General features: G+C 45.5%; 1 protein-coding gene across 3 annotated transcripts in view; it reads right to left on the bottom strand.

Annotated features, from left to right (window-relative positions):
• Slc6a13 (solute carrier family 6 member 13) overlaps positions 1 to 13,148 on the bottom strand; it is a 39,410-nt gene extending 26,262 nt beyond the window's left edge. Inside the window, exons 1-2 of one of the 3 annotated variants that reach the window (XM_031383280.1) lie at positions 13,113 to 13,148; positions 10,531 to 10,737 (exon numbers count right to left, since the gene is read on the bottom strand). In XM_031383280.1, the coding sequence (XP_031239140.1) occupies positions 10,531 to 10,732 (202 nt within the window). In that variant the 5' untranslated portion in view covers positions 10,733 to 10,737; positions 13,113 to 13,148. Of the gene's footprint in view, positions 1 to 5,382; positions 5,420 to 10,530; positions 10,738 to 13,112 lie in introns of those variants that run through there. The other 2 variants (XM_031383281.1, XM_031383282.1) reach the window with 2 other exon arrangements.
• Between the last annotated feature and the right edge of the window lie 13,908 nt (positions 13,149 to 27,056).

The raw sequence follows: 27,056 nt of genomic DNA, 5'->3' as shown, positions 1-27,056 counted from the left end.
TCCCGTGCCCACCTGGCCAGAACCCATCGTCCCGCGGAATAAGGGACCCCGCGAGAAATCCCGGTCCGTGGCAAAAAGAAAAATTAGAAAGTTTCTTAAGTAGAATGAAATAAGATAAAACATACTCAAATCTGTGTATTCTGCTCAAGCAGTAATTGGAGTTTCTATTCCAATAACACTAAATGTCCATTATCATAACAAGAAGACAGAATTCGAATCGATAACTTCAGCTTCCTCCTTAATAAATGAGAAATAAGAGTCAACGCAGCCCAAACTAAATCAAAGTGGAAAACAAGAAAGCATGAGAAAAAATCAGCCAAACCAAAACCTGCCTTCTTGAAACAACGCAATCGATAGACTTTCCAGACGTTATAAATTGCCAACAGGAGGTCTGGGGCACTGGCTCAGTGGGTAAAAGTACTAATTGCACAAGCAGAGGAACCCAAGTTCAATACCCGGAGCCCACACTCAAAATGCTGGGTTCAGGGGTGTACTGTGAAACCTCAGTGTACTGTGAAACCTCAGCGCTTCTGCAGTGAGCTTGGAGGCGGGAGCAGGAGGACCACCTAGAAACCCTTAGGGCAACAAGCCCCGGAGTCAGAGGTGCAGTAGCAGAAACACAGGACTCTGCCTCAACATGGTGGGCAGCCAGCACCTACTACCAAAGGTAGTCCTCCAACAGGTACATGCCCAACACAGCATGCATACGTGTGCACGGATGCACGCACATTGCACATGTACCACCTAGGTAACACGCACACGTGTACATACATACACACACAGAGAATACAAAAAGAAATAAGTCAGGTTTTTTTAAAGTTACCAATATGACAAACAGGAGGTACGCCATCAGCACTGACTCTACAAATATGAAAAAGACGGTAACAAAGTACGTGAGCAACTGTGTATTAATAACTACAGAAACATAGATAAATTGGGCAAATTTCCTCAAAGAACACAGGCTTCTGCAAGAAGGACAATGTAAGCTGCCCTTCAATCACTAGAGAAATTGATCTTTTTATTAAAAATCTTTGCCATAAAGAAGCTTCTAGATCTAATGTGGCGTCATTGGTAAAATCTCTGAGCACCTAAGGAAGAAATCATACCAGTTCTATAAAAACTTCTATTGTGGGGGGTGTGGGAGGTTCAAGGCAGGGTTTCTCTGTGTAGCCCTGGCTGTCCTGGAACTTGCTCTATAGACCAGGCTGGCCTTGAACATCTGCCTCTGATTCTGCCTCTGCCTCTGCCTCCCAGAGGCTGGAATTAAAAGTGTGTACCACCACCCAGCTGAAACATCTTATACACCATTAACGAAGAAGGAAATTGCCAAACTTGCTCTATGAAGCCTGCATTTTGTCATAACAAAACCAGGCAAAATACCAAAGGAAAAAAACAAATTTTAAGGTCTTTAAAGTTATTTTTAATTGGGGGGGGCATATATGTTTGTGTGTGCATGAGTATGTGTGTGCACATGTGTACGGAAGCCAGAGGACAGCCTCGGGTGTTATTCCTCACACATACACGTTTTTCTTTAACACCGAGTCCCTCACTGGCCTGGAACTCACCAACTAGGCTAGGCTGGCCCCAGGGATTCGTCTGTTTCTGCCTGCCTGGCACTGAGATCACCAGCATCCATCACCATGGTCATAATTTTCTCTTTCTTTGTGGGCTCAAACACTGGTCCTCATGCCCGCAAAACAAGGTCTCTCCCATCTGAGCTGTCTCCTAGGCTCCCTAAAGGAGCCTTAAGAATGAGGAATGGACTACTGAAAAGGAAAGGGTGGCTGAATCTCAAAACAATGATTCTGTCTGAAAGAAGCAAGCAGGAAAAAAAAGTACATAGCTCATGATTCCCCTTATACAAAAAAAAATCACAGATGAATTCACAGTAGCAGAGCTTCGTGACTGCACAGGGACACAGCAGCAGGGGCCAAGGGAAGAAGAAGGGGTTACCAGGAGCCAGGAGAAAGTTTTTGAGGGGGAGTGATATGTTCATCAGCTGAACAGTGGAGGTACTTTTGTTGCTGTGAGTATCAAGACGCTGAGACATCTTAAATACACCAATTAATTGAAAGTTAATGGGAACAGATCTTTGTAGTTTGTAGCCACATCACAGTTCAGGCACTAAACTGAAGGAATACTCAATTGCCCTAAAAGCCAAGAAATACAGACTGTGAACAGTTCAGCCTAAGAGATCCAGGGCCTGATGGGAAACTCCAGAGGAAAAAGAACCCAGTAGCTGATGTGAAGGGCTATAGGGAAAGCCCCGGTCATTTCAGAAAGTTGACAGTCAGTTTAAGCCTTCCTATCTCTGCTGCCTGCTCTTTCCCAACAGGCCAAGCCAATGTTTAACCACAGGCCCATGGTCAGCTCTGCCCCTCAGCACATGAGCAAAGTCCACACTCAAGAGGAAAAGCTCAGACAGGGCCAGTGATTGGAGGCTGATTGAGAGACACCTGAACACAGCTGAGGGAGTCCTGAGGGCCATTGCCCCTTCATATCTCCATGAATAAAAGATGGAGTCAAGGCCTATCATGCTTTTAATATCAGCACCTGGGAGGCTGAGGAAGGCAGATTATAAGCATGAGAGTAACCTGGGCTACAAAGTGAGACCCTATAGAACAGGAAGAGACATGGGATAAAGTTACTCACACTCATTTCACCCATGTAAGTCTCTGCCAAAATTCTAAAATGTGCTGCCCATTTCCCGTGAGGTGGGAGGGACTGCAAAAAGAGTCTTGATGCTAGGCGCCCCTCTCAGAAGCAGCACACTCTGTGGTGTCACCTGTAATGTTCTAGTTACTTTTTGAAGGCACAAAGAACTATACTCTACATTAGCAACAGAAGTCAGCGCGCACATGAAAAAGGTTTACACTATAATGAATGCTAGCCAGACCAAGTGGGCATGGAGTAACTCGCTCACAAGATTGCCACGTGCTTCCAAACTAACGATTTCTCTAAGTAAACTGCTTCTCACAAAAGACCCGAGATAGACCAAGCAATCCTGAGCAAAGAAATAATGCCAGAGGTATCGCCATACCTGATTTCAAGCTATATTACAGAGCCTTGGTTACAAGAAGAGTGTGGCCCTGGCACAAAGTAAATGAGAACCCAGAACTGGCTATAAACCCTCAGCCACAGCCGCCTAGTTTTTGACAAACATGCCAGAAATACACACTGTAGAAACGACCATTCTCTTCAACAGCTGGCCCTGGATATCCACGTGCAGAAGAGTCAAGCTAGACCTCTGTCTCTCCCTGCTCAAATCTCAACTCCAAACAGAGCAAAGGTCTTAATGTAAGACCTAAAGCCGAACTGCTAGAGAAAAAAATAGGGGACACGATGAAAGGCAAGAACCCAGGAAAGGAGACCAACAGTTGACAACGGCCTCTCGCAAAATTAAAAAAGCGACTGTACAGCAAAGGAAACTGGGTGAAGAAACAGAATGGGAGAAAAGTAATTGTTAGTATCTGGCTGAGGGTTAATGTTAGAAAATACAAAGAACTAAGCAACAAGAAATCAAACCTAATCAATAAGTTATAATGAAGTGAGCAGTTTGTGAAAGAGGAAACATAGTAAACAGTAAACACACAAGAGAATGTTCAACTTCACCAGCCGTCAAGGAAATGCAAATCAAAAGTACCCTGGGACCCCACCTCACCCCAGGCAGAGCGACAGTCATCAAGGAGACAAATAACAAATGCTGGTGAGGATAACAAACGGAACCTTCCACGCTGCTAGTGGGAACTTAAACGAGTCCAGTCGTGGTGGAAATCAGTATGGAGATCCCTCAAAAGGCTGTGTGTTCTAATAGCTCTTCCACTTGACTCGGCTGCACTTCTCCTGAGTGCTAACCAAAAGACACCAAGTGAGCACATCACAGAGACACTTCCATATCGACGCGACTGCAGCACTGCACGTGAGAGCTAAATTACAGAAGAAACACTTACATGTATATGTGTGTGTGTATATATACATGTGCATATATATATATGTATATATATATGTATATATATATATATATATATATACATGGTAGAAAATTTTTCAGCTGTAAACAAGAACATAGTTCTGTGGTTTGCAGGAAAGCAATGTAATTGGAGATAATCACGTTAAGTGAATTAAGCTAGCCTCAGAAGAATATATCTTGATTTCCTCTTATTTGTATTAGATTTTATACATAGGCACATAAAATCATGTGTGTATACATATTTATATACATACGCATGTGTGCGATATGAAAGTAAATGCAAACTCTCTAGGGGAATGAAAGAGAGTAATGAGATCTAAGGAACATAGCTTAGTGGATCGGGTATCGTGTGCGGTGGATGGAGCACGGGCCGTATGCAGTGGATGCACAATGGCACTGTTAAAAACGTAAAAATCAGAAAGTGAGGGGAAATTGCTTCTCATTCGCTATCTTCTTTTGTAGCTACAAGCGGCACACTGGCTAATGGTTTCCTCCGGCCCTCTTACACTGGTCTCCCTGGGCTGCTCTCCTTAAGACTATAGCTGATGTTGTTCGCTCCTGCCCTCCCTCCAGCACTCCACTCCATCTTTGGTGTGTCATCCTGCAGCCTCACCTGAAGACTTCGGCCCTGGATATTCTGCCCGGGAGATGCCACGTGAGAGCTCAGGTCGGAGGCGCCCAGGATGTGCGTGTGTCAAGACTGAGAATTAGACCGAACTTGGAGAAGGGGAAAGGGAGCAATTCTATATTCTATGGTCTTCAGCTGTGTGGATGCAAAACTCAGACTGTCAGCAACTCAGACTTAAAACTTAAATGAAAGAGGTGGACAGTCAGAGCTGATGTCGACAGGCAAGTAATTGAAATTCTCCTAGCCAAATGAAATGGTATCACCTCTTCTACCCTCTCCATCTGCCCCACCATACCTCTTGAAATGACCAGAGTCTCTTTATGCCCTTGCCTGAGGCCTATGCTGGACAGGCCTCTGGAGAAAGCCATCTTTATTTTCTCTTCTGAAGATGAAGGGCTGGAAAAATAGTTTAAGCTTACAACCCCAGCAAGTTCTCCAGCTCAGGGACTGGTGCCACGGTTGCTGGACTGTGTGGGCATGCTCCTTCTCCAGGAGCTGCGCTGGCTTACTTCCACCCAGGAAGAAGGATACTGAAAACAGGCGTACTTTCCTCACTGGGCTTCAGCAACATCTGTGTTTATGTTTTCCAATGCTCTGCCCATCTCCCTGGTTTTCTTTAACGGACTCCCATCAGGGTTTGGTACTCCGCTGCAATCACCCATGACCTCCCTGCTGTGGGCCAGCAATTTTGCTCACCCATCAACCTTTCAGGCCCTTCAGAGCATCTGCTCCGTTTGTTCTCACACATCTTCAGCTGCCTTTCCAAAACACCTTGGTTTTTTACCTGTGTTGCTGCTGCTGTCTCCTTGTCCCCTGTGCAGATTCTCTTTCTCTCTCTTCTCAATTTTGTAGACTGGTGATATCTCTGTCTCTATCTCTCTGTCTCTGTCTCTGTCTGTCTGTCTGTCTGTCTCTCTCTCTCTCTCTCTCTCTCTCTCTCTGTGTGTGTGTGTGTGTGTGTGTGTGTGTGTGTGTGTGTGTGTGTACACGCTGTGTGTATGTGTCTTTCTTTCTCTCTTCTGAGACAAAAAGCTTTATTAGGTGGCCCAGGCCAGCCTTGAACTCACAATCCTCCTGCCTCAGCCTCCAGAGATTACAGATAGAAACCGTCATGCCAGGCTTCCTTTTTTTTTTTAATACCTTCAAAATGCTACTGACAGCAAAGTGTACATTTCCAGCCAGATCTTTCACACAGACTCCAAATTCACAATATTGCACTGCCCAGGTCGGTGTACCCCAAACTCGATCCCTTCTTTCTCTCTTAAAACCTGCAGCCTTTTACATCTCCGGAAAAGCAACTCTTTTCAGGTTAAAAGTCTCAGGCTGCTTAGGGAGTTAGCAACAAGAACTATGTCAAGGGCTCAGATTCCGATTATCTCACACAGAGACTCCAGACTGAGGCATGCTGGGTGTTGAGAAACTGATTCTGCTGGCAGCCAGGGTCCAGAGAGCTGGAGAGGCCTCATCTGAAGACCCAGAACTGAAACACTTTGGATCACACAGCTGGGTAGAGTCAGTAGTTATGAGAGACGGGGCTCGTCTTGGATACTTTCCTGCTCTTGTGGTAAAATTCCCTGACAGAAGTAACAAGTGAGGAAGGGCTTATTCTGGCACATACTTCAGTACAGTCCATCCTGGTGGGGAAGCCAAACCAGCAGACGCTTAACGCGGCTAGTCACCTTGCATCCACAGTCAGGAAGAAGAAAGCTACGAATGCCCATGTTACACATGTTCTCCTTTTTATAGTGCCCAGGACCCAACCCCAGAGAGTGGTGCCACCCCTTCGTTAGGATAGGCAGCCCCATCTCACTTAAACTAGCCAAGATAATCTCCCACAGGCATGCTCAGAAGCAAATCTAATCTAAAATTTTTATTACATTTATTTTGTGTGTAATGTCTCTGGGCGGGGGTGTGGTGGCGCCACAGTGCACACGTGGAGGTCAGAGGACAACTTTGTAGAGGTCAGGGGAATTGAACCCAGGTCATCAGGCTTGCCTTTCCCTGATGCTGAGCGACCTCAACAGCCCCAGACCTGATCTAAGTAATCTCAAACAGGTGTCTATGAGGCTGCCAGAACCTATAAAACTGACAGTCACCCCTATCCATCATAGGATTTAATCAGGGATGAATCCAGAATGTTTAGCTTTAGAACTGGTCCGTCCCCTGTAGGCAGCTCTGAACACAACAGCCAGTGAGAATATCCTAAGTATGAGATCTTGCCATTTCTGCTCAAAACCCTGCCTTCACTCTTCACAACACTAAAGGAAAAGCTAGCATTTTACAGTAGCCAGCAAGGACATATTGGGTCTGCACCTGTATTGTGCTGCTGTAAATCTCAGCATGATTTCCTCTGGGGAGAAGAGACAACCATAAGACTTGGAAAGTTCTAGACATTTACTAGAATCATGAGACTCCTCTCCAAACCAGTAAAACAGAGGATGAATATGGAGAAAGACAAGTCTCTGGTGTACAGGGAGCTTTGCCCATGCTGGGGAGGGCATTTTAGTGATATAGCTGCCTGAGTCACTCCTGCCCCTGTAAACAAGCAAGCTGGGCTCAGGTGGAGTCTTTTTTGGGGACATTGTTGGTGTCCGGTCTATGGTGAATAGATGTTGGTTTTTGTCTCATCGACAAAAGGCCCTAGACAATGGCTTTCTCTTTTGCCACTTTGATTGCACCTTCTAGCTTTGCAGCCTGCTCTGGACTTATAGACCGCCTTCCTGTACTTCCAAACAGCTAGGTGGGCTCTTGCTTAGGACCATTTCACCTTTGTTTCCTCTCCCTATGCCATTTTTACCACATGAGCACCCCTATCACTCCTGGCAAGCCTTTCCTCAAATATTCTCGCTGAAGCCCACCATGATCCTCCCCCAACCCCGCCGCCTTTAAAACAGCCACAACCTAAAACCCGCACTCCCAGTTCCTTTTACTGGGGGTCTCTTGTTCTTTTCCATAGTACTCGGGAACTTCCCGTAATTTTGGTAAAGCTTCACTTCTGTTGTCTGTTTCCCTCCTCCAGAGTTCAAGACCCACGAGGTCAGGGCATGGGTCTGGTGTATTTACAAATGTATTCCGTGCACATAGAACAATGTGCAGGGTGCCCAGTATTTGTTGTTGAATGGCATAGAGTCAAGGCTCCCTTGACTGTGTGCCAACACAAGTGACAGCCTGGCAAGCCTAGGGAACCTGGGTGGTGACACCGGGTTTTGTCTGGGCGACTGAGTTAGGCACCCCACTTAATCATCCCCCTCAGCATGCCAGTCATAGCTTCCAAGTCCTCATGGCTTTGTTACCCAGTCTCTTAGCTTCCCCTGACTTTTAGCTTGAGTCTTCAACTGTTTTCCCAGTCCTTCTTTTATCTATCTCAACTCCCCCACTGCTGTGGAACTTGCTTTGAGTTAGATCTGCCAAGTGTGAAAGCTGAAACCAAAGAAGACATCACGAAGCTCTGAGGAGATGAGCGCTTGACATTGTCGCTGCACAAATGCATTAGTAATCTAACTTCTCACCTTACCCTCGGCCCTCCCCTCCCCCACCCCAGGCACAGGAGTGATTGTGTGAAGCTGTGGACTTAGAGAAAGAGTCCAGAAGCAGGTTAGGTTAATGGAGCCCATTACTAAGCATGGTACCTCCCTGGAGCACCGGGCATCCTTCCCAGAAGCTGTTCAGAACACTCCTGTCATCTTTAGGAGCCCAAGTCCCAGTCAGAGAGCAATGGGCTTAACTAAAATCACTAGAGCAAGAGAAAAGGAATCAAATTGGACCAAATGCTCCCTGTTTCTGCAGCCTTCTTCCCCAAATCAGCAGCGAAGAATCCCCTGAATCTGAGGCATCCATGTACCCATTGGCTAAAAGGAGATGTAAAAAAAAAAAAAAAAAAAAAAAAAAAAAAAAGTAAGTACTCCCACCCACCACTCTGGAGAAGCTTGCTTTCCATAGGATGAGCTGCTGAGAGCACAGCAAGCAAAAGCAAAGCGAAGGCTCCTAGAGCCTTCTCATTAATTCACCCAGCAGTCCTGGAAAACTCAGTGCCCTCCAGAGCAAACCTGGGCATTAGTCTCTAGCTCCAAAGTCCATCGAACACCCCCCACACCCCCCCAGGCCCGGGCTGCTGTCATTCATCAGCAAACAGGGAGGTGGCACAGGAAGTCCTCAGCTACCGCAAGGGCTGAAACTGTGGGTGGTGACACTGGATTCAATCTCAGGACCCCTAAAAATATCTCAACTGCCACGTGAAGTCAAGAAACCTCAGCAGCCGTACCCAGGCACCCACGGGAGAAACTGAGGGCATAGGACTTTCCTGTGCGTGGTTTCTAAGGCAGAGACGAGAGACACTGCCAGCAAGTCCTGAGGCAAAGCTCAGACCCCATGAGTTGCCAGGCACAGGAAGCTGTGTGAGTCCTACATCCCCAGCTGCTCCACCTCCGTTCCCTTTTACTGCCGCAGTTTCACACCCAGTGGCTCTGAGCTAAGCTTGGCAATCAGTGCCTCAACCCTTACCCAATTCCAGAGAGGCTTGGGGAAATCTTCTCGCTCCCTAATCTTTCTGAGAAGGTAAGCTGGTTACTCTGTTCCGAGGTCCAGCATGCGGCTTAGTCCCTTACTTCTGTCTGTGCCCTGGGACATCCACATCCCTGCACCTAATGCTCTACGGGGAAGGCCCTCACTCCTCAACAAGCAGAGAAGTACCTAGGGCTAGATAAGAAACAAGAAGACCTCCCTCCTTCTCTCACAGTACAGGCCGAGCAAAGTCCTGTGATTTCAGGCCGTTAGCCAGAATTCCTGGGGAGAAAGGACATATTACCTCATTCCCATTCCTCTGGGGAAAATTACAAGTTAACTTCCAACCCTGGTCTCCAACATCCACAAACCCAAGAACAAGACACCCACCATGGGTACAAGGCACCTCTCTCTTGGTCTCTCATAATCCCTCTGACCTATACCCTGGACTGTGTGCCTTATCCTTTCAAATCCATTTTGAGAGCTTGCCCGGTTCAGAGGCCTCTGCTCCCTTGCAAGAGGGAAGGTGTGCTCGTGTTCTTCCTCTCTGAATCGCCCCTGGTGACCTACCTCCCAGTTCTGCATTCCTCTAGCTCGGGATACAGCCTCATTACAAAAACAGACCCATGACCTCCAATCCCAGGAAGCTTTATCCATCAACAGAACAGAATGGTTTCCTAACCCACCGGTCAACTCTAAGCCCTTTAGTATCTAGAGGCTCTGTCCAAGGCTTCCCACAGGGGTGTGGAAATTCCCTAAATGTGGATTAGTTTAATTATCCCAGAAGACTGGGAAGGAAAATAAGAATCTAATATATGTGTGTGCTTGTGAGTACACACAGAGAAAGAGAGAGAGAGAGAGAGAGAGACAGAGACAGAAACAGAGACAGAGAGACACAGACAGAAAGACAGAGAAGAGGGGAAATCTTAAAGGAAAACATGAAGGTCAAAGCATATGATTCTAGTGAGATCTGGGAAACAGATGGCATTGGGAATGTCATGGTACCAGCTGAGTGAGTGGTGGGAGATGACACAAGGCCAAAGCTGAAGAATCCCAAGATCCCAGAAGAGTTTGATATCAGCAGCAGCATCTCTGCAGCTCCTATTTAGTAAGCATTTTATGGGTAGTATTGCCAGTCCTTACAAGAACCCTGAAAAACAGGTATTGTTATCTTGATTTACAGGAACAGCCAATGAGACTCCGGGGGCTTCGGGAACTTGACCAAGATCAGAATCCGTGGCCTGATCCGTCTGGATCTGAGCCTGTACTCACGCTTCTGAGAAAGTCCTAGAGCACCCACACGGGTTAGCTAAGTCTCAGTCCCCCACAAAGTGTCCTCCATGACCCATCAGGGTCTTTCCCAGAGGGACAATGAGTGAAGCAGACTGAACTCTCCTCCCTGGGGAGACTGGGGTGGCACAGCGGCTCTCACCTCCCCCGTTCTTGTAGCAGAGATAGGGAAACCTCCAGACGTTGCCTAAGCCAATGATCTCTCCCGCCACTGACAGCACAAACTCCATCTTGTTGTTCCAGTGCTCCCGTTCCAAGGTACCATCTTCCTCCACTTTCTCCAAGACTGGACACACTGGCTTTGTCTCTCCATTACTGGTTGTTCCCGAGACCCTGTTATCCATCCCACCTGGAAAACAAGTGAGGTGCTCTGTCACTGGTAGGAAGCCCACAGGGAACACCTCCTCCCTTCAGAGAATTCCCAAGGGAATAAATTCCCCGGAAAAGGGTGACTTCCTTCCCTATCCTCTGACCCATTCCTCCCTAGCGCCCCTCACTGGCAGAGCTGGGGAGGTGCCCCTGGGACTGCCTGTTCCCTTCACACTTAGGAGAAAGCATGAGCACAGAAGGGTAGACTTTGCTTCCCTGATGCGTGTTCTCTGAATTCACATAGTATGTGGCTATCTGCACTTCCCCCTTGCTTCTCACGACCAACTGTGACCCATTAAAAAGCAGTTCAATGCTGTGATAGGCTGGGACTACCCAGAGGATGACTGTTGACATACTCTCAAGACCACTGAGGTCCCTTGCAGGAATTACCCTAAAGAAGTAACTGTGGTCATGGGGAAAGATCTGATATTAAGAATGTTGCTTGTTTCTAACAGCAACAAAAAATTGGAAAGAATATACATGCTAATAATGGAAGGTGAGGTAATGAGTTATTGGTAGATACATTGTGAGCTTCTATACAACCGTTCAAAACTGTTACAGAAAGATGTATATTGAAACAAAAGGGTGTCCGTGCTATAGGAAGTGAGATTAGTATGTACCGAATGATCAGGTTTGACAGATACTTTATAGAATAGCTACATGCATTGAAAGGTTGGGACATACACCAACGCTAAGAAAGAAACAACTTTCCTAAACTGCGTCATAGGGATGTTTTCCTTATCTGTATCTTCACAGTTTTGTTCAATGTCCTCTGAGGGATGTTGGATGGAACCCGGAACTGGATGAGAACTGAGCTGTCTAGGAACTCATTGCCCTCTCCTCCATTTCTTACTGAATCTCCCTCCCCCTCCTCCCTCCCTAACCTCTCCCCTCCCACCCCCTCTCTCCCCCCTCCTCCTTTCTCCCCTCCCTCCCTTGCTCCCTTCCTCTCTTTGTCACTAAGGGCATCAAAATCTGTTACAACCAAGATGATGGCGTGAAAAGGAAGTCCTACCGCAGAAACGCCCTATCCTCCACTGAGGATAGACTGAGGATAAATTCGGATGTTGATTTAAACTTAATGAGCGGCTACTCTGGACGAAGCATTGTACACGTGTTCATTTAAGTCCTACACCAACCCTGCCATTGTTGAGAAAATGACTGTTCGTAAAATATCTGCAGCCGCGGCTCCATTGAGTCAAGTCACTGTTGCCACCTTGGTAGTAGTAAATCGTAAGGAGACTTAAGTCACTCTGCACTTCTGCCCTTTCGGTTCTACCAATGAGCGCGGGTTCACTGCCTTGGTTTATCAACACATTTAGTGTTAGTGTTTCCCGTGACTCCCACCTCACTTTACGCAGTGGCCCCTCTTGTTTGGGTCTTTGTTTTAGTTTTTGTTGTTGTTTGTTTGTGTTGAGACAAAGTCTATGGCCCAGCTTATCCAAGAACTTGATACATAATGTAAACTCAAGATGATTCCCTACCTCAGCTTCCTGAGTGCTCAGACTATGTGCCTGAGGGACTGTGGTTGATTTAGAGTGGCTTCTTTGTAAAGAGCTAAGCAGGTGGGCTTCCCCCACACCCCAAAACAAGTTCAGATTATGGAACCTTCTCATCAGAAACCCCTCCAAGCCTCGGGTTCTGCCTGCAACCCTAGAGACCAGAAGAATTAGCCAAAAAGGCAAGGGGTGGAAGACACCTCTAATTATTTGACAAGCGGGGAGTGGGATCCAAATTAGCGGTGGACAAGAAGGTAAAACTCCAGCAACGAAAGGGGACACATTGTTTCTCACCTGACTGAACTGGTCTTCGTGGCCTCCCTTGCTAACTAACCATCACAGGGATGTCTTCCTGCGAGACAAAGCCATCCCACTTGGCCTCATATCCCTCCCAGCAACCAAGCAGTAGCCCCTCTGCCTCCCGGCCCCATGCTTCTCAGGAGCAGTGGAAAGAGCATGCTGGGTTCAGACCCCAGCCGTTCCTAGCACCCATGCCTGACCCCTGAGGTTAATGAGTAACGCAGCCTTAGTTTGCTGGTCTGTGACAGTGGGAATATTGGCGTGGACTCAGCTGTGAGGTTTGAGTGGAGAGATGAATTTTATATTCACACTGAAACTCACCGATTCTCTTCTCCATTTAGGAGTCTCGACCCCTCCTCCTGTCACCCTTAAGTCAGGAGCCACCCCTTTGAGAATGTCAAGAGAAAAGCAGAAAATGCTTGCACCTGCACACCTAAGAGCCAACCAAGAACACTGTCCAGGAGTCATCATGGTTGTAAATCCATGGATCCCACCAACCTATATTCTGAGACGCAGAAACAGGGAAAAGAGAGAAAGAGCAGAGAATATTCCGAACCTTGGTGAAGTTTCTGCCTGAGGTCCTGTCGGAGATTTCTCCAGGGGGCCAGGGAAGGGGCTGGCTATTTAAAGCGTGGCTGGAGACCGCCCTGTGGTGCATGTAATCCTAAACTTGACCCGGCCCACATTCCGCCTCTTGCCTTCCCCCTCCCACTTTCTCCCCTCCCCTCAGCCACCAGACAATCCGCACATGAGTGATTCCCTGGCCTGAGGACTGTGTACACCCTGGCAGTTCAGCCAGTTGCTTGTGAATTTACTACAACATGCTGTCTTGCCATAGCTTATCTGCCCTTCCCCCGACACTCTGGGATCTCTGTCTTCCCACAACTGAAGGGCTCCCAGGAATCAGTCCGGAGTAGGTGCTAATTTGATGAGGTGTTATTCTGATTAATTTAAAAGTAAACCAAGCTTATCAGGTTCCCAGATCCCATTCTGGAAGGGACAATGATTTAGGAAAACAACAATAACAACACTTAAGATTACCGTACTGTGAAAAGTCAGTAAAACATCCAACATACACACACCCACAGCCACACGTGCAAGTATGTACACACACAATGTTGAAATGTCTGAAAAAGGTTTCCAAGTTAATAGTGCTTGCACTCAGAATAGAACTGGGTTAGGCAACGGTAGTACAGGACATTTCTATTCTTTTTGAAGCTCCCAGTGTTGTTTGAATTCTTTGACAATGTTCGAGAACTTTTTTTTTTGTTTTTTTGTTTTTTTTTTTTAGCTATAATCAATGAAATGCCAAGGTTTAAAACAAAGTCATCAGGGAAGATCTTGCAATGTGAGGCAGACAGCTAGTCACAGGACTTTCTTTCCAGGCAGGGATGACCCACGGAGGTGGCCGGCTGTTCCTTCAGCTGTGAGTCCCAAAACTAGAGCACAGTCTTGGGCCCACCACCTGCCGCAGGGCAGTGCAGGGGACACTGTGTAAGCTTTGGTGCCAGGCAGCACAGGGGCCAAGCACTGCATCTGTCTCTTGAGAGCTTGGAGTTTTGAGCAAAGCTTTCAGCTTCTGAGACTCTGATTCTCACAACTGTAGAACAGAGACAATGTTGCACACCTTGTGTGAGATTTCAGGAGAGAATGGATCTGATAATGTAGCGAGTTCACCATAATAACCTACACTGTTAAAGAATTATTCACAATGAGCTTCATGGAGACTATTCTTTTTTTTAATGACAGATTGTATTCTCTACTTTTATTGATGTGTATATGTCTGTGTATGTGTATATCCATGTGTGTGCCCTTGGAAAGCAGGAGAGGGTGTCAGATCCCCTGAAACTGGACTTCCAAGCAGATGTGGGCCCACTAGTGAGAGTGCTAGGACTCAAACCCAGGGCAACTAAGTTCTTAACCACTGAGCCATCTCTTCAGCCCCTGGAAATTATTCTTGTGTTTCAGCAGCCTCCTTTCTTCTTCCTTCCTAACCATCTGTCTCACCTTATGATGTAAAGAAAAAGATCAAAAGGGTTCTCAAAGAGAGGCTGCAAACTCATGCTAAAAGCCCAAAGCAATGTGATTGACTTCTTTGCCTTATTCCAGGTGGTACCCACTAGCAGCCCTACTAACTGACCTACTAAGTATGAATGTTGAAATGTGTACTCTCTGATTACCAGGTAGCTGGAGGTTATTTGAGACCCAAATCAGTGCCCTAAGAAGTCTGGGTACCACATAGCCTTCAGCAGTGTTGCCTGGGTCTCTGAGACCTCACACATGCAATAACGAGATTTTGTCTGCAGGAACCACTCCCGGAGATCAGAGCATCCTTGGCGTCATCCTCCGTTGCTCTGGATGTTGCTCTGACATGAGGGAATGTTCATTCTTCAGTTTTAACATAACCGCTGCTACACTGCCGCTTTGATGGCTCTTTTATACCTTTCCAAATGCTTGTGATCCGGGAGTTCCTTCATTTCTGTGCTGTCATGATTGATATTTTTTCCCTGCTCAGCCGAGTGATGAAGAGGTAGTTTGAAAACCAGTGGTAGAACTGTCAGTGACAGTCTTCAGGCTGCCTGTTCTGGAGTGTCCTATCAATCACACGGGACAACCCTTGCTTTCCCAACCCTTGGGTATCCGGGGATGAGACCAAGGATTGGGCACTGTCAGAATGAGTGTTTACAAGTTCTCACTCAGCAGGAGGATTAGAGGAGTCTCTAGGAACTGCTAACAAGAAAAACTGAACATTAAGCAGAATCGGACGAAGCAAAATGAGCTCATGAAAAAGCATGGGTGGTGGCTGGCAGCCAGGCAATTCTGGGCATATTTAAATGTCAGTGTGTCATGACACATTCTCCCAGGTATTTTCTGTCCTCACTAGGAACAGAACAGGGACAGAAGACTCTTCAGAGAAGCACGGCCTGTTTTCACCTGGGAGTGACAGGGATTCAGCAGAGGGAGCCTCAGACCCTTTCCTGCTCACAAACGGGCAACCTGAGCCCTTTTCAAGTATGACACTAATGGGAAGAAAGCAGCAAGAAAATCTCCTCAAGAAATACCTGATGACAGCTCACTGGGATGGTAACAATCTGAGAAACAAAAGAAATATTGGTAGCAGTAGATTGTGACCACAGAGTAAAATTCACTCGTGTTTGTGGTAATATAAATAATAAAGTAAGCAAGTGCATGGGGGACAAAAACATACCTTTTCCCTAAGACAGAACTCCAGCTAGCAAATGTAGAAGGAAAGGCAGAGATAGGAAAGCACCATTGGACAGACAACTTCAATAAACTCTGCACCCGTTAAACCTGTGAAGAAAGGTTGGAGGGAGACCAGAATTTTCATAGTTTCTAAGTATCCACCCACCCCAGTTATTTATTCACTACAAAGGGGAAGATGTTAACTTCATGGTAGAAAGGCCAGGAAGAATAGCTTAGCGGCCAAGTGCAGCACCCAGCCATGGAACACACCCGTACCATTCACTTCCTGAAATGTGTACGAAGAGTCACTCATGCAGCCACAATATGCTGCTACTCATGCCAATAATCCTATTTGATCCTGAGAGAGCAGAACACACAGTACCCCCCCCCCAGCAAAGGACGTACAACAATCAACTGTTCTTCATTCCATCTCATCTGTGGTGATTAAGGCTGACTCTCAGCTGGATGGGCATCCCTGTGAGAAGCTGCCTAGATCAGGCTCACTGGGGAGGGAGAACCAACCCTGCATGTAAGCTGGAGTCCTGGGCTGACGGAAAAGAACACAGACTGAGCACTTCCATGTACCTCCCTCTGCTTCTGAAGCCCAGATACAATGTGGTCCACTGCCACAAACTCCTGACACCTTGACCTTCCCAAATGATGGGCTGTCCCCTCAAACTGGGTCAAAAATAAACCTTCCCTCAGGCTGCCTTTGTATTTTGCTGCAGCACCTAGATGAGTAATTAATATAGTATTTAGATCATAGAAGATAAGAAGGATACAGGAGACTAGAGAAAAGCTAAATGCATGCTGGGATCTTGAATTGGAGTGAAGGTAGGATCCTGGACTGGAAAGACCCATCAACATAAAAATCAGTGGAATTTAAATGAGATCATTAGCTTAATTACACTTTACCAATATTGATCTCCCATTTTTGACAATTGTTAAAACGCTTATGTCAGTAGAAACCTAGCACAGGTTGAAGGAAGGTTTTTTGTTTTTTGTTTTTTAACAACTTTTAAATCTTAGGTTAGTTTAAAATTTGAGGGGTGTGAGCTAAGATAGTTTAATTCCTTGGCTATAGCAGTCCCAGTGTGTGACTGGAGTGAACAAATGCTGGGATTGTTTATAACATTGTTTATAACTACCAGGCCACCCTTTAACTCTTAAGATGTTGAAGGAAAAGGGGCAGAATCCAGGCCTTGTGTTTACTTTGAGAAAGAGATGAGTACAGAAAAATACCATGGCTTAATGGCTAAGAACACTCATTGCTCTTCCAGAGTTCCAGAGTCTGAGGTTGAGTACCCAGAACCCACATCAGGAACTTTCCATTCAAGGGGCACACAGAGTTCTGGCCCCTTCAGGACTTCCTTCATCACATGTACATACACATGCATGTGAATAAAAAGTAGGTTGTTTTTGAAGAAGGAGGAGGAGGAGGAGGGTGCTGGAGAGATGGCTCAGAAGTTAAGCACACTGACTGCTCTTCCAGAGGTCCTGAGTTCAATTCCCAGCAACCACATGGTGGCTCACAACCATCTGCAATGGGATCTGATGCCCTCTTCTGGTGTGTCTGAAGACAGTGACAGTGTACTCACATATATAAAAAGGAGGAGGAAAAGGAGAAGTTAAAATATTTCCTTTGCTGGAAATTTCACTAGGACTTGAAGAATTGTTTAAAAACCTCATTGGAGGGCAAGATGGCTTAGTGAGTGTACTGGCTGGTTTTGTGTGTCAACGTGACACAGGTTGGAGTTTATCACAGAGAAGGGAGCTTCAGTTGGGGAAGTGCCTCCATGAGACCCAGCTGTAGGGCATTTTCTCAATTAGTGATCAAGAGGGTAGAACCCCTTGTGGGTGGTGCCATCCCTGGGCTGGAAGTCTTGGGTTCTATAAGGGAGCAGGCTGAGCAAGCCAGGGGAGGCAAGCCAGTAAGGAACATCACTCCATGGCCTCTGCATCAGCTCCTGCTTTCTGACCTGCTTGAGTTCCAGTCCTGACTTCCTCTGGTGATAAACAGCAATGTGGAAGTAAGCTAAATAAACCCTTTCCTCCCCAACTTGCTTCATGGTCATGATGTTTGTGCAGGAATAGAAACCCTGACTAAGACAGTGAATAAAGGAGCTTGCTGCCAAGCTTGACTACCCCCATTCAGTCCCTGGAAGTCATATGCTGGTGCATGCATGCCACACACACACACAAACATACACACACACACACAAAGAGAGAAAGAGAGACAGAGAGAGAGAGAGAGAGAGAGAGAGGAAGAGAGAGAGAGAGAGAGAGAGAGAGAGAGAGAGAGAGAGAGAGAGAGAGAGAGAGGAGACAGATAGATATAGACAGAGACAAAGAATAAATAAATTTTAAAAGTTTAGATCTTCCCCGTGTTTGGAGGATCCACACCTGTCCTTGCCAAACCCTGATGCTTTCCCACAATGCTAAAAAAAAAAATTAAAAAAAAAAAAGTTTAGATCTCATTAGAAATACCTTTGCTGTCCACACCTTCTACAAGCTCCTCCTAGCACCTGCCTTCCCTAGTGAAAGAGAAAAGCCATACATTTCTGCCTTACTCCAGAAGAGCAACTGTATTTTCTGATTTTCCAGTCTTACCTGGGTCTTCTTCTATTCCCTGGTTCCTGATTTCTTACCTGATTCTCAGAGCACTTTGAAGGCTTGTAAAGTTTCACAGCCAGCCTCAGGAGGAAACTATGGGCTGGTTGAAGCTAGTGAGGCCATTGCTCATCCCGTGTCCCCTGGCACTCATGAGTCATAGGAAGGGGCCAGGACAGAGTGACAACCACTGGACAGCCTTTTATCCTTAGCACTTTAAAACACCACCACGGAGATCATTCATAGTGAGAAAATACACTGACGTCATGGTCTGCTCATCCTTCGTGGTGCAAATGCCTGAAGCACAGCCTGTCACCTACGGGTCTCACTGCTGGTCTCTGGCACATGAAGACAGACACAACACAGTCTGAGCACACCTTGTCTTGTATGGGGAGACCAGGATGGGTGGGAGCAACATAATCATGTTCCTCTCTGGTTTCTTTCCTTCTACACTTAGAGAGGTCAGCAGGATGGGAGGGGCTTTATCACAGGATGGGTTTATGTGGGGAGATTGAGGCAGGGCTTTGATCTAGTGAATGCTGTTGGATAGCAAGGGTGGTTGGAGCTGGAGCTTCTTAATGGATCTCATGGGAGGAAAACGAAGGAAAACTAAAACATGATAAGGAAGAAGTAGCCATCATTTATGCTGTGTGTGTGTGTGTGTGTGTGTGTGTGTATGTGTGCGCGACTGTGTTTGTGTCGGTGTATGTCTGTTTGTGTGTATGTGCCTGTGTATGTGTCTGTGTTTGTTTGTGTCTCTGTGTCTGTGTCTCTGTGTCTGTGTGTGTCTGTGCATGTCTTTGTGTCTGTGTATGTGTGTCTGTGTGCATGCCTGTGTATGTCTGTGTCTGTGTGTGTCTGTGTGTGTCTGTGCATGGCTTTGTGTCTGTGTATGTGTGTCTGTGTGCATGCCTGTGTATGTCTGTGTCTATGTGTCTGTGTATGCTCTGTGTATCTATATCTGTCTGTGTGAATGTGTATATCTGTGTCTGAGTGTGTGTCTGTGTATATCTGTGTCTGAGTGTATGTCTGTGTCTCTCTGTGTGTATGCCTATATGTGTGTCTGTGTGTCTGTGTATGTTTGTGTCTGTGCATGTCTGTGTATGCTCTCTGTGTGTCTGTGTCTATGTATAGTGTCTGCGTGTATGTCTATGTCTCTCTGTATGTATGCCTGTATGTGTGTCTGTGTGTGTCCATGTGTCTGTGTATGTCTGTGTGTGTGTGTCTGTATCTCTAGTTGTCTGCGTCTGTGTGTGAGTGTGTCTGTGTGTCTGTGTATGTCTGTGTCTGTGTATGTCTCTGTGTGTCTATGTATTCTGTGTCTGTATCTGTATCTGTGTATGTGTGTCTATATCTGTCTGTGTATGTCTGTGTATGTCTATGAGTGTATATATACCTGTGTCTGTATATATGTATGTCTGTGTGTGTGTCTGTGTACATGTTTGCACATGTCAATCAATGTCCTGTGTGTGTTTGTGTGGATGTCTGCGTGCGTGTGTGTCTATGTGTGGGTGTATATGTGTATGTCTGTGTGTGTGTGTACATGTCAGGGTCTGTGTCTGTATATAGATATACACAGGCCACGTTCCAGAAAATGTTCACATTTTGTCACTGCTCACTCATGGTCATAGAATGGCCTTGTTTGTATCTTGATCCATCTTGATCACAAACTGTAAAATGGTTTATGTTCAGTAGAACACCAGGCACAGCTATATCTGGCCAACTCCTGGTACCACCAAGGCCTTAGCAGTGTTAGTCTATTTCCCAGCTGGTGGGGGCTTCCATTCTCTCATGACATACTGAGAAAAACCCTTGGTCCACCTCGGCGGGGAGAAAGAACCTATGATGAGAGGCTGTGAATGCTGGTGCTCACCTCTTGCCCCCCTCTCTCTCTGCTCAGGCTAAGCTCTCCTCCTCTCTCCTCCTCTTGTCTCACATGCCCTACTCCTTCACTGAAACAACAACAAAATTCTAATCCAGCCTAACATCATTGGACCATTTCCTCAGAATTTTTCCATAAAATCAGATGCTCACTAGGAGTCTGGAGGAAGCCTTGTTTCTGTTTTCTGGAAAGCCCCACTGGATCTTATAAGCTTGGCCTTATCTAGTGATGCTGGATCTTTCAAGTGGCCTCACCTGTCTCCATACTTTGCCTTGTGTCAAATATTAGTTTCTAGCCACTTGATTTTATGGAAGAATTATGAGGAAATGGTCCAATAATTTAGGCTGAACTAGAATCTGGGGCAATTGATGCTGGATAGCTGGAGCTAAGAAATTAGTGATTAAGAAGAGACCAGCATCATTAAGGTGAAATTTTCTAGGACCCACTTTCTGAGTGCAGAAAGAAGTTTTGTTCCAGAGATAGATTTCTGTGTTACTTAAGGTTTCTATTGCTATAAAGAGACACCATAATGGTGTTAAGCATGGCAGCAGACTTCAGAACAAAGTGTAGAACTCTCAGCTCCTCCAGCACCATGCCTTCCTGAATGCTGCCATGCTCCCCACCATGATGATAACGGATTGAACCTTGGAACCAATAAACCAGCCCAAATTAAATATTGTCATTTATAAGAGTTGTCTTGGTCATGGTGTCTCCTTACAGCAATGGAAACCCTAACTAAGACAGAAGTCTGTCTCTGGAACACAGCTTCTTTCAGCACTCAGAAAACACTTTCCAGAAAATTTCACCTTGACAAAATTTCACCTTGATCAAAGAGAGATGTTCGTCTCTTCTTAATCACTGCTAATTTCTTAGCTCCAACTAACGAGCATCAATTGTCCCAATAGTCCCCTTATTCTTGACTCTAAAGCCAGAGCCATATGACTGAAGCTGCCAAATTATTACATTATTACCAGCTTTGGTTTTCTGCTTTCCAACCCCTTCACTGCCTAATCTTGGTTGTCCTTAAACTTGTTCTGTAGATTGACCTTGAACTCAGAGGTCTGCATGGCTCTGAATGTTGGGATTAAAGGCATGTACCCCCACACCTGAATTTAAACTTTTCTTGATCTAGAATTTTCTTTGTCCCAGGATGGCCTTGAACTCAGACATCTGCTTGTCTTTGTCTCCTGGAATTAAAAGCATGTACTACCATGCCTGGACCTAAGCTTTCCATGACCATATTCCTTTGAATCAAAAGTCTCTGGCCTCCATTTCTGGGTTGCAGTTCATTTCAGATTAAAAGTCCAGGTGAAAACAATAACCAGGTAATAACACCTATCAACCTATCATGACATAAATATTTTTGTTCAACTGCAAAAGCATAAACAATAAGTTTAGCAGGGTGGGATCTTCTTGCCCAGAGATCACCACTCCCTTAATAGGTTTATCTCCTTGAACACAGGATTCAACTCCATTTCACTTCCCGGTGCCCCTTTATTATTTGAATCATACATTTTGTATTTTTCCTTTCTAAGCTTGCTCCTTTTCATCAGAACACTCTTCATAAGAGTGAACTTCAGTAACCACACAGCAGAATTTATACCAGGCTGTTTTGAGACCTCCTTTGTCAAAGCAGTTAATCAAAATCTCTTTACCTTATTGTCACATAGGCTCTTCAGACAAGGGCAAAGAGCAACTATATTCTTCACCAAACTATCACAAGAACAGTCCCTGGGCCACATACTAACATTCTTCTCCACTGAAACATCCTAGGCCAGGGTCTGCACAGTTCAGAATGACCCTCAGCACCAATGTCTTCCATATTCCTACTAGGATGGTTCATTAGACTCCACTTAAAGCATTCCACTGCTTCCTAAATCCAAAGTCCCCAAATCCACATTCCTCCAAACAAAAGCATGGTCAGGCCTATCACAGCAATACCCCAGTCCCTGGTACCAACTTGTCTTTGTTAGGATTTTCATTGCTGTAAAGAGACACCATGACCAAGCCAACTCTTATAAAGGACAACATTTAATTGGGACTGGCTTACAGCTTGAGGTTCAATCCATTATCATCATGGTAGGAAGCATGGCAGTGTCTAGGCAGGCATGGCACTGGAGGAGCTGAAGGCAAACAGAAGACTGACAAAGCCCACCCCCACAGTGACACACACTTCCTCCAACAAGGCCACACCCATTTCAACAAGGACACACCTCTTAATTGTATCACTTCTTGTGAGCCAAGCATATTCACACCACCACAATAACCTATCAAGAAGCTCATCCCTAGAGATGATTCTCCATCCCTCAGCAGCCATGAATGCCTGTAGTGGGCTTGGCTTGTGAACTCTTTAAAGAAAAAAATAAAGCTGGGCAGTGGTGGTGCATGCCTTTAATCCCAGCACATGGGAGGCAGGAGCAGGTGGATTTCTGAGTTTGAGGCCAGCCTGGTCTACAGAGTGAGTTCCAGGACAGCCAGGGCTATACAGAGAAACCCTGTCTCAAAAAAATAAATAAATAAATAAAAATAAAAGTAAAAAAATAAAAAATAAAAAATAAAAATAAAAATCTCTATCCCCAAAGGATACAATAGAAACTAAACAGACAGTAGATGTTCAATATGTGCCTACTGGCTGATGGGCATGAGGCTTTGCCCTTGAGTTAGCATGTTCATGTGTATTCTTAGAAGAAAGGATAAAGGCAACATGCATTTCTTCCCCAGCATACCTACCACTCCAGTGTAGTAGAGACCAGTGTGTTAGTGTTAGTGACACCAGAGGCACGGGTCACTCAGGAAGGCAGCAGACTGTGGCTTTCCCCTGGAGTGTGATACTGCATGATTATGCATCAAACTCACCCAGAGAGCCTGAAAAGAAAATACGTCCATCTATACACACTATATGCAATCAATATATGACTTTATAGTTTGGACCACAACTCAAGGATTTTATCCAGCATCTCTAGGGTAAAACGCAGGGAGACACCCTTTTAAGGCCCTACAAGTAATCTCAGTGCACAACCCAGGCTGAGAACTACTGGCCCCAAAGAATGTCAGCACCTCAAAACCTGCCTCTGAAGGACCCAAGGCTCAGCCATGCACTTACACCACGAGGCACTCAGCAACTCCTGTAGTTTGGATCTTGAATGTCCTCCAAAACCCATGTGTTAACAGCTTGGTTCCTACTCTGGGAACCAAGTAATGGGAGGTAATGGGACCCAGTCAGAAGGAGTTGGGTCACTGGAGGCACATCAGTGAAGGGGCTTTTATGGTCCTCTTTCTCTTCACTTCCTAGCTGACAGAGGCAAGCAAGCTGCACCACAATGTGAATTCGTCCAGTATGTGCTGTTTCAACACAGGCTCAGAGCAACAGGGTTAAAGGATCATGCACTGGAGTCCCTGAAACTGTGGGTCACATTAAACCTTTCTGTCTTTCCAGTTGTTTATCTCGGGTATTTCATTACAGTAACAGAAAGCTAACTGGCCATTCCCAAAGCAACATAATCATCAACAAATGCCTAATTGTCACCTGTTGTCCTTCAGTTCTCAATCATGTCTGCCCATCAGAATCTCCTGAGACGTGCTGAATGCATTGCTGATATTTGCACTCCCAAAGATTCTGATGTAACTGTATATTGCAGCTTGATCTTTTAAAAAAGCAAAAACAAAAAAACAAACAAATCTGCTATGGACAACTCAGAAAACCTCTGCAGCCCAAATCTTGCTACTGTTAACTAATTTCTCATTCTGTCCACTGGAGGATGCTCTAAGGTTGGATTCTTTCGCAAAGCCACCTCAGCCATTTCTTCTCCAAAATGAAGACCCCCACATCCTTTCTCCTTCCCTCTGCACTCTTTCTCCCCATCACCACAATTTCTGCTGCTTCTCTCTGGGGTTCTCCAGGTTCTGAACATTCCTGTCAACCTCTGGCCTCTGAAACTTCTTCACAGCTGTTCCATGCCACATTCTCATTGCCAGGTTAGAGGCAGCTGATTTCATGGTCTCTTCTCAGTCAAAAAATCCAGCAAGCCAGTCAGTGGTAGTGCACACCCTTAATCCCAGCACTTGGGAGGCAGAGGCAGATGGATTTCTGAGTTTGAGGCCGGCCTGGTCTACAGAGTGACTTCCAGGACTGCAAGGGCTACACAGAGAAACCCTGTCTCAAAAACAAACAAATCCAGCAAGAAAAATCAGTGTAGTGGTACAAACCTGTAATCCAAGCCATGAGGAAGCTAAGATAGGAGGTACCATGAGTTCCTGGCCAGCCTGAACTATTCGCCTTGAACCTGTCTCAAAAAGAAAAAAAGAAAAAAGAAAAAGAAGAAGAAGAAGAAGAAGAAGAAGAAGAAGAAGAAGAAGAAGAAGAAGAAGAAGAAGAAGAAGAAGAAGAAGAAGAAGGGAAAAAGAAGGAATGAGCACACCAAACAAGAGAATTCTACCTACAGAACCTACAGAGGAGTAGACTAAGAGAAGCCTAGGATAGCCCAATAACCTGGCTGCTAGAATAGGGTGGGCCAGTTAAAGAGCATTGCGCAGGATTGCCAGTGCAGGGAGAGAGAAAATGTGAAAAGACAAGGCACAGGTGAAAGAAATAAAGTTAAAAGAAAGAGAAGCTAACCTGGGAGGCAGAGTGTACAATAAGAATTGTCCTGGATGTGACCCTAAGTGTAGCCTTGAGCAGCCCGTTGTCTCCTTGAGCCTGTCTCCTGCCTGTAAAGGAGAGCACAAGACTGGGCTTCCTCCAGGTTATACTTTAGCTCTGAGGCTTCCACACACGTCTCAGCCCGAACTCAGACAGAGGAGGGTCAGCTGGAGTAGATGTTCTTTCAACTGCTGTATCCCACACTCCTTTCTCCCAACTGCACCAACCATCCCCAGAAGCATTATTCACCTGATTACAACCATCAATAATTACAGTCTAGGGGCTGACGAGGTGGCTCAGCGGTTAAGAGCGCTGACTGCTCTTCCAGAGGTCCTGAGTTCAAATCCCAGTAACCACATGGTGGCTCACAACCATCCGTATGAGATCTGATGCCCTCTTCTGGCGTGTCTGAAGACAGCTATGGTGTACTTACACGTAATAAATAAATAAATCTAAAAAAAAATAATTATAGTCTAGGCATCACCAAAGCTATGTATGCAAATGCTAAATTCTGAACCCCAAGATCTGGTTGCTGTCCAGACAGTCCAGAGAAGTGCATTCACACATACACTGGCCTTTGTTCAGCAAACCTTACTCTTCAATTTAAAGCTATTGGTTAATAAAAGGCTAGAGCCTATGATTGGGCAGTAGAGAGAGAAAGGTGGGACTTGAGAATTAAGTGACAGGTCTCAGAAGAAACCAGGGGTGGGGGGGGATGGAAGAAGAGACAGAGAGAGGAGGAGGCCGCTGTGAGGCCAGATGGACCATGAACATGTGGCCAGGAGAAATGCACCCTGAGGACAGGCTGGTGGAGAAACACACGCAAGGGGAGACTCAAAAAGCAAGTAACTAGGGAGGGATGGTTTGGATATAGGTGCCAAATCTAGGCTTACAGCTTGCAAATAAAATACCAAGGTTTTGTGTCTTTCATGTGAGCTAGCTAGAATAAATATTTTTTACAGGATATATGTATGGATATAGTAAGATGGTTACTAAAGATTAATGTATCTACACTTTCATATTTTTTATATTTTGTATGTATAAAATGTCTCCCTTTAAAAAAAAGTTCCTATCTTCTGTAGAGGAAACAGGTGCAACATTAGAAAACACAGCAAAAATAAATAAGTACCTTGGATTTAGAATGAGCTAAAGCACTACCCCTCCCCCAAGAGAGGGCCATCCATTTGTGTCTCCTACAGCCTCAATACCTCCCACACAGCTGCAGCCATCTCCCCGGTGAGAAACATATTGCTTAGCAAACAAATATTTACCATGCAATAGTGGCTTAATTAGTCATATTGGAAGCAAACAGAATGAAAGTGGGTGACTTATATATACAATTTCCCAGACATGCTTTTCATCCAGGTATGGGGTATCTTCCTATGAATGGATAGGATGCTTTCCTGTGCGTAACAGAAGCGTGGAAAGATTGATATGTTCAGGGTACCTAAAATCTTAAGGAAAATATCTAAGGCATGATTTAGGAGATAGGTATTAATTCACAAATTTAGAGAAGGGAAAGTATTAAACATGATCCTAGGAGAGAGAGAGAGAGAGAGAGAGAGAGAGAGAGAGAGAAAGCTCTGACTAAATGTAAATGGGTCTGTAGGCAAGTGACTATGACAAGAACTGCCTATCAGCAACCTAGAACCTTAGCCTCAGGTGGGAACCAGTTCATGAATGTGGGGCAAAGTATTTTGAAACTGTGAATTCGGCTTTCACTTTCTTCTCTGCCTCCTATGTATTCACACTATACCGGCAAGAAACCAACTTACTAAACCCCATTGACACATCCCTAGGGCAAAATAGAAACTCGTGAAGCACGGGAAGAATGAATAATTTGAACCACGAGGGAATCCTTATATTTTGTGCTTGGGAATGGCAATCAGGAAGGGAAATATAGCAACCTCTGTTCACAGCTCAGAAAGCAGAAGGCTGCAGAAGAAACGAGTCATGATGTGGAGAGGAAATGTGCCGGCAGAGTCATAACTGCACACTGTCAGCATTGTGACTTTTAAAGGCAAAAAAGGGTTGAAATCATTATAAGTACAGATCTAGCCTGGACTTAGTTCCAAGCACCTGGAGTTGGAGTGAGAATTTTGCTATACACAGAAAGAAAGAAAAGAAAGCAGGAAGAAAAGGAGGCAAGGGAGAAAGGGAGGGAG

The sequence above is a fragment of the Mastomys coucha genome, unplaced genomic scaffold (genome assembly GCF_008632895.1).
Source record: "Mastomys coucha isolate ucsf_1 unplaced genomic scaffold, UCSF_Mcou_1 pScaffold20, whole genome shotgun sequence".
NCBI classification, from domain to species: domain Eukaryota; kingdom Metazoa; phylum Chordata; class Mammalia; order Rodentia; family Muridae; genus Mastomys; species Mastomys coucha.
This window is presented reverse-complemented; position numbering and strand designations above follow the sequence as displayed.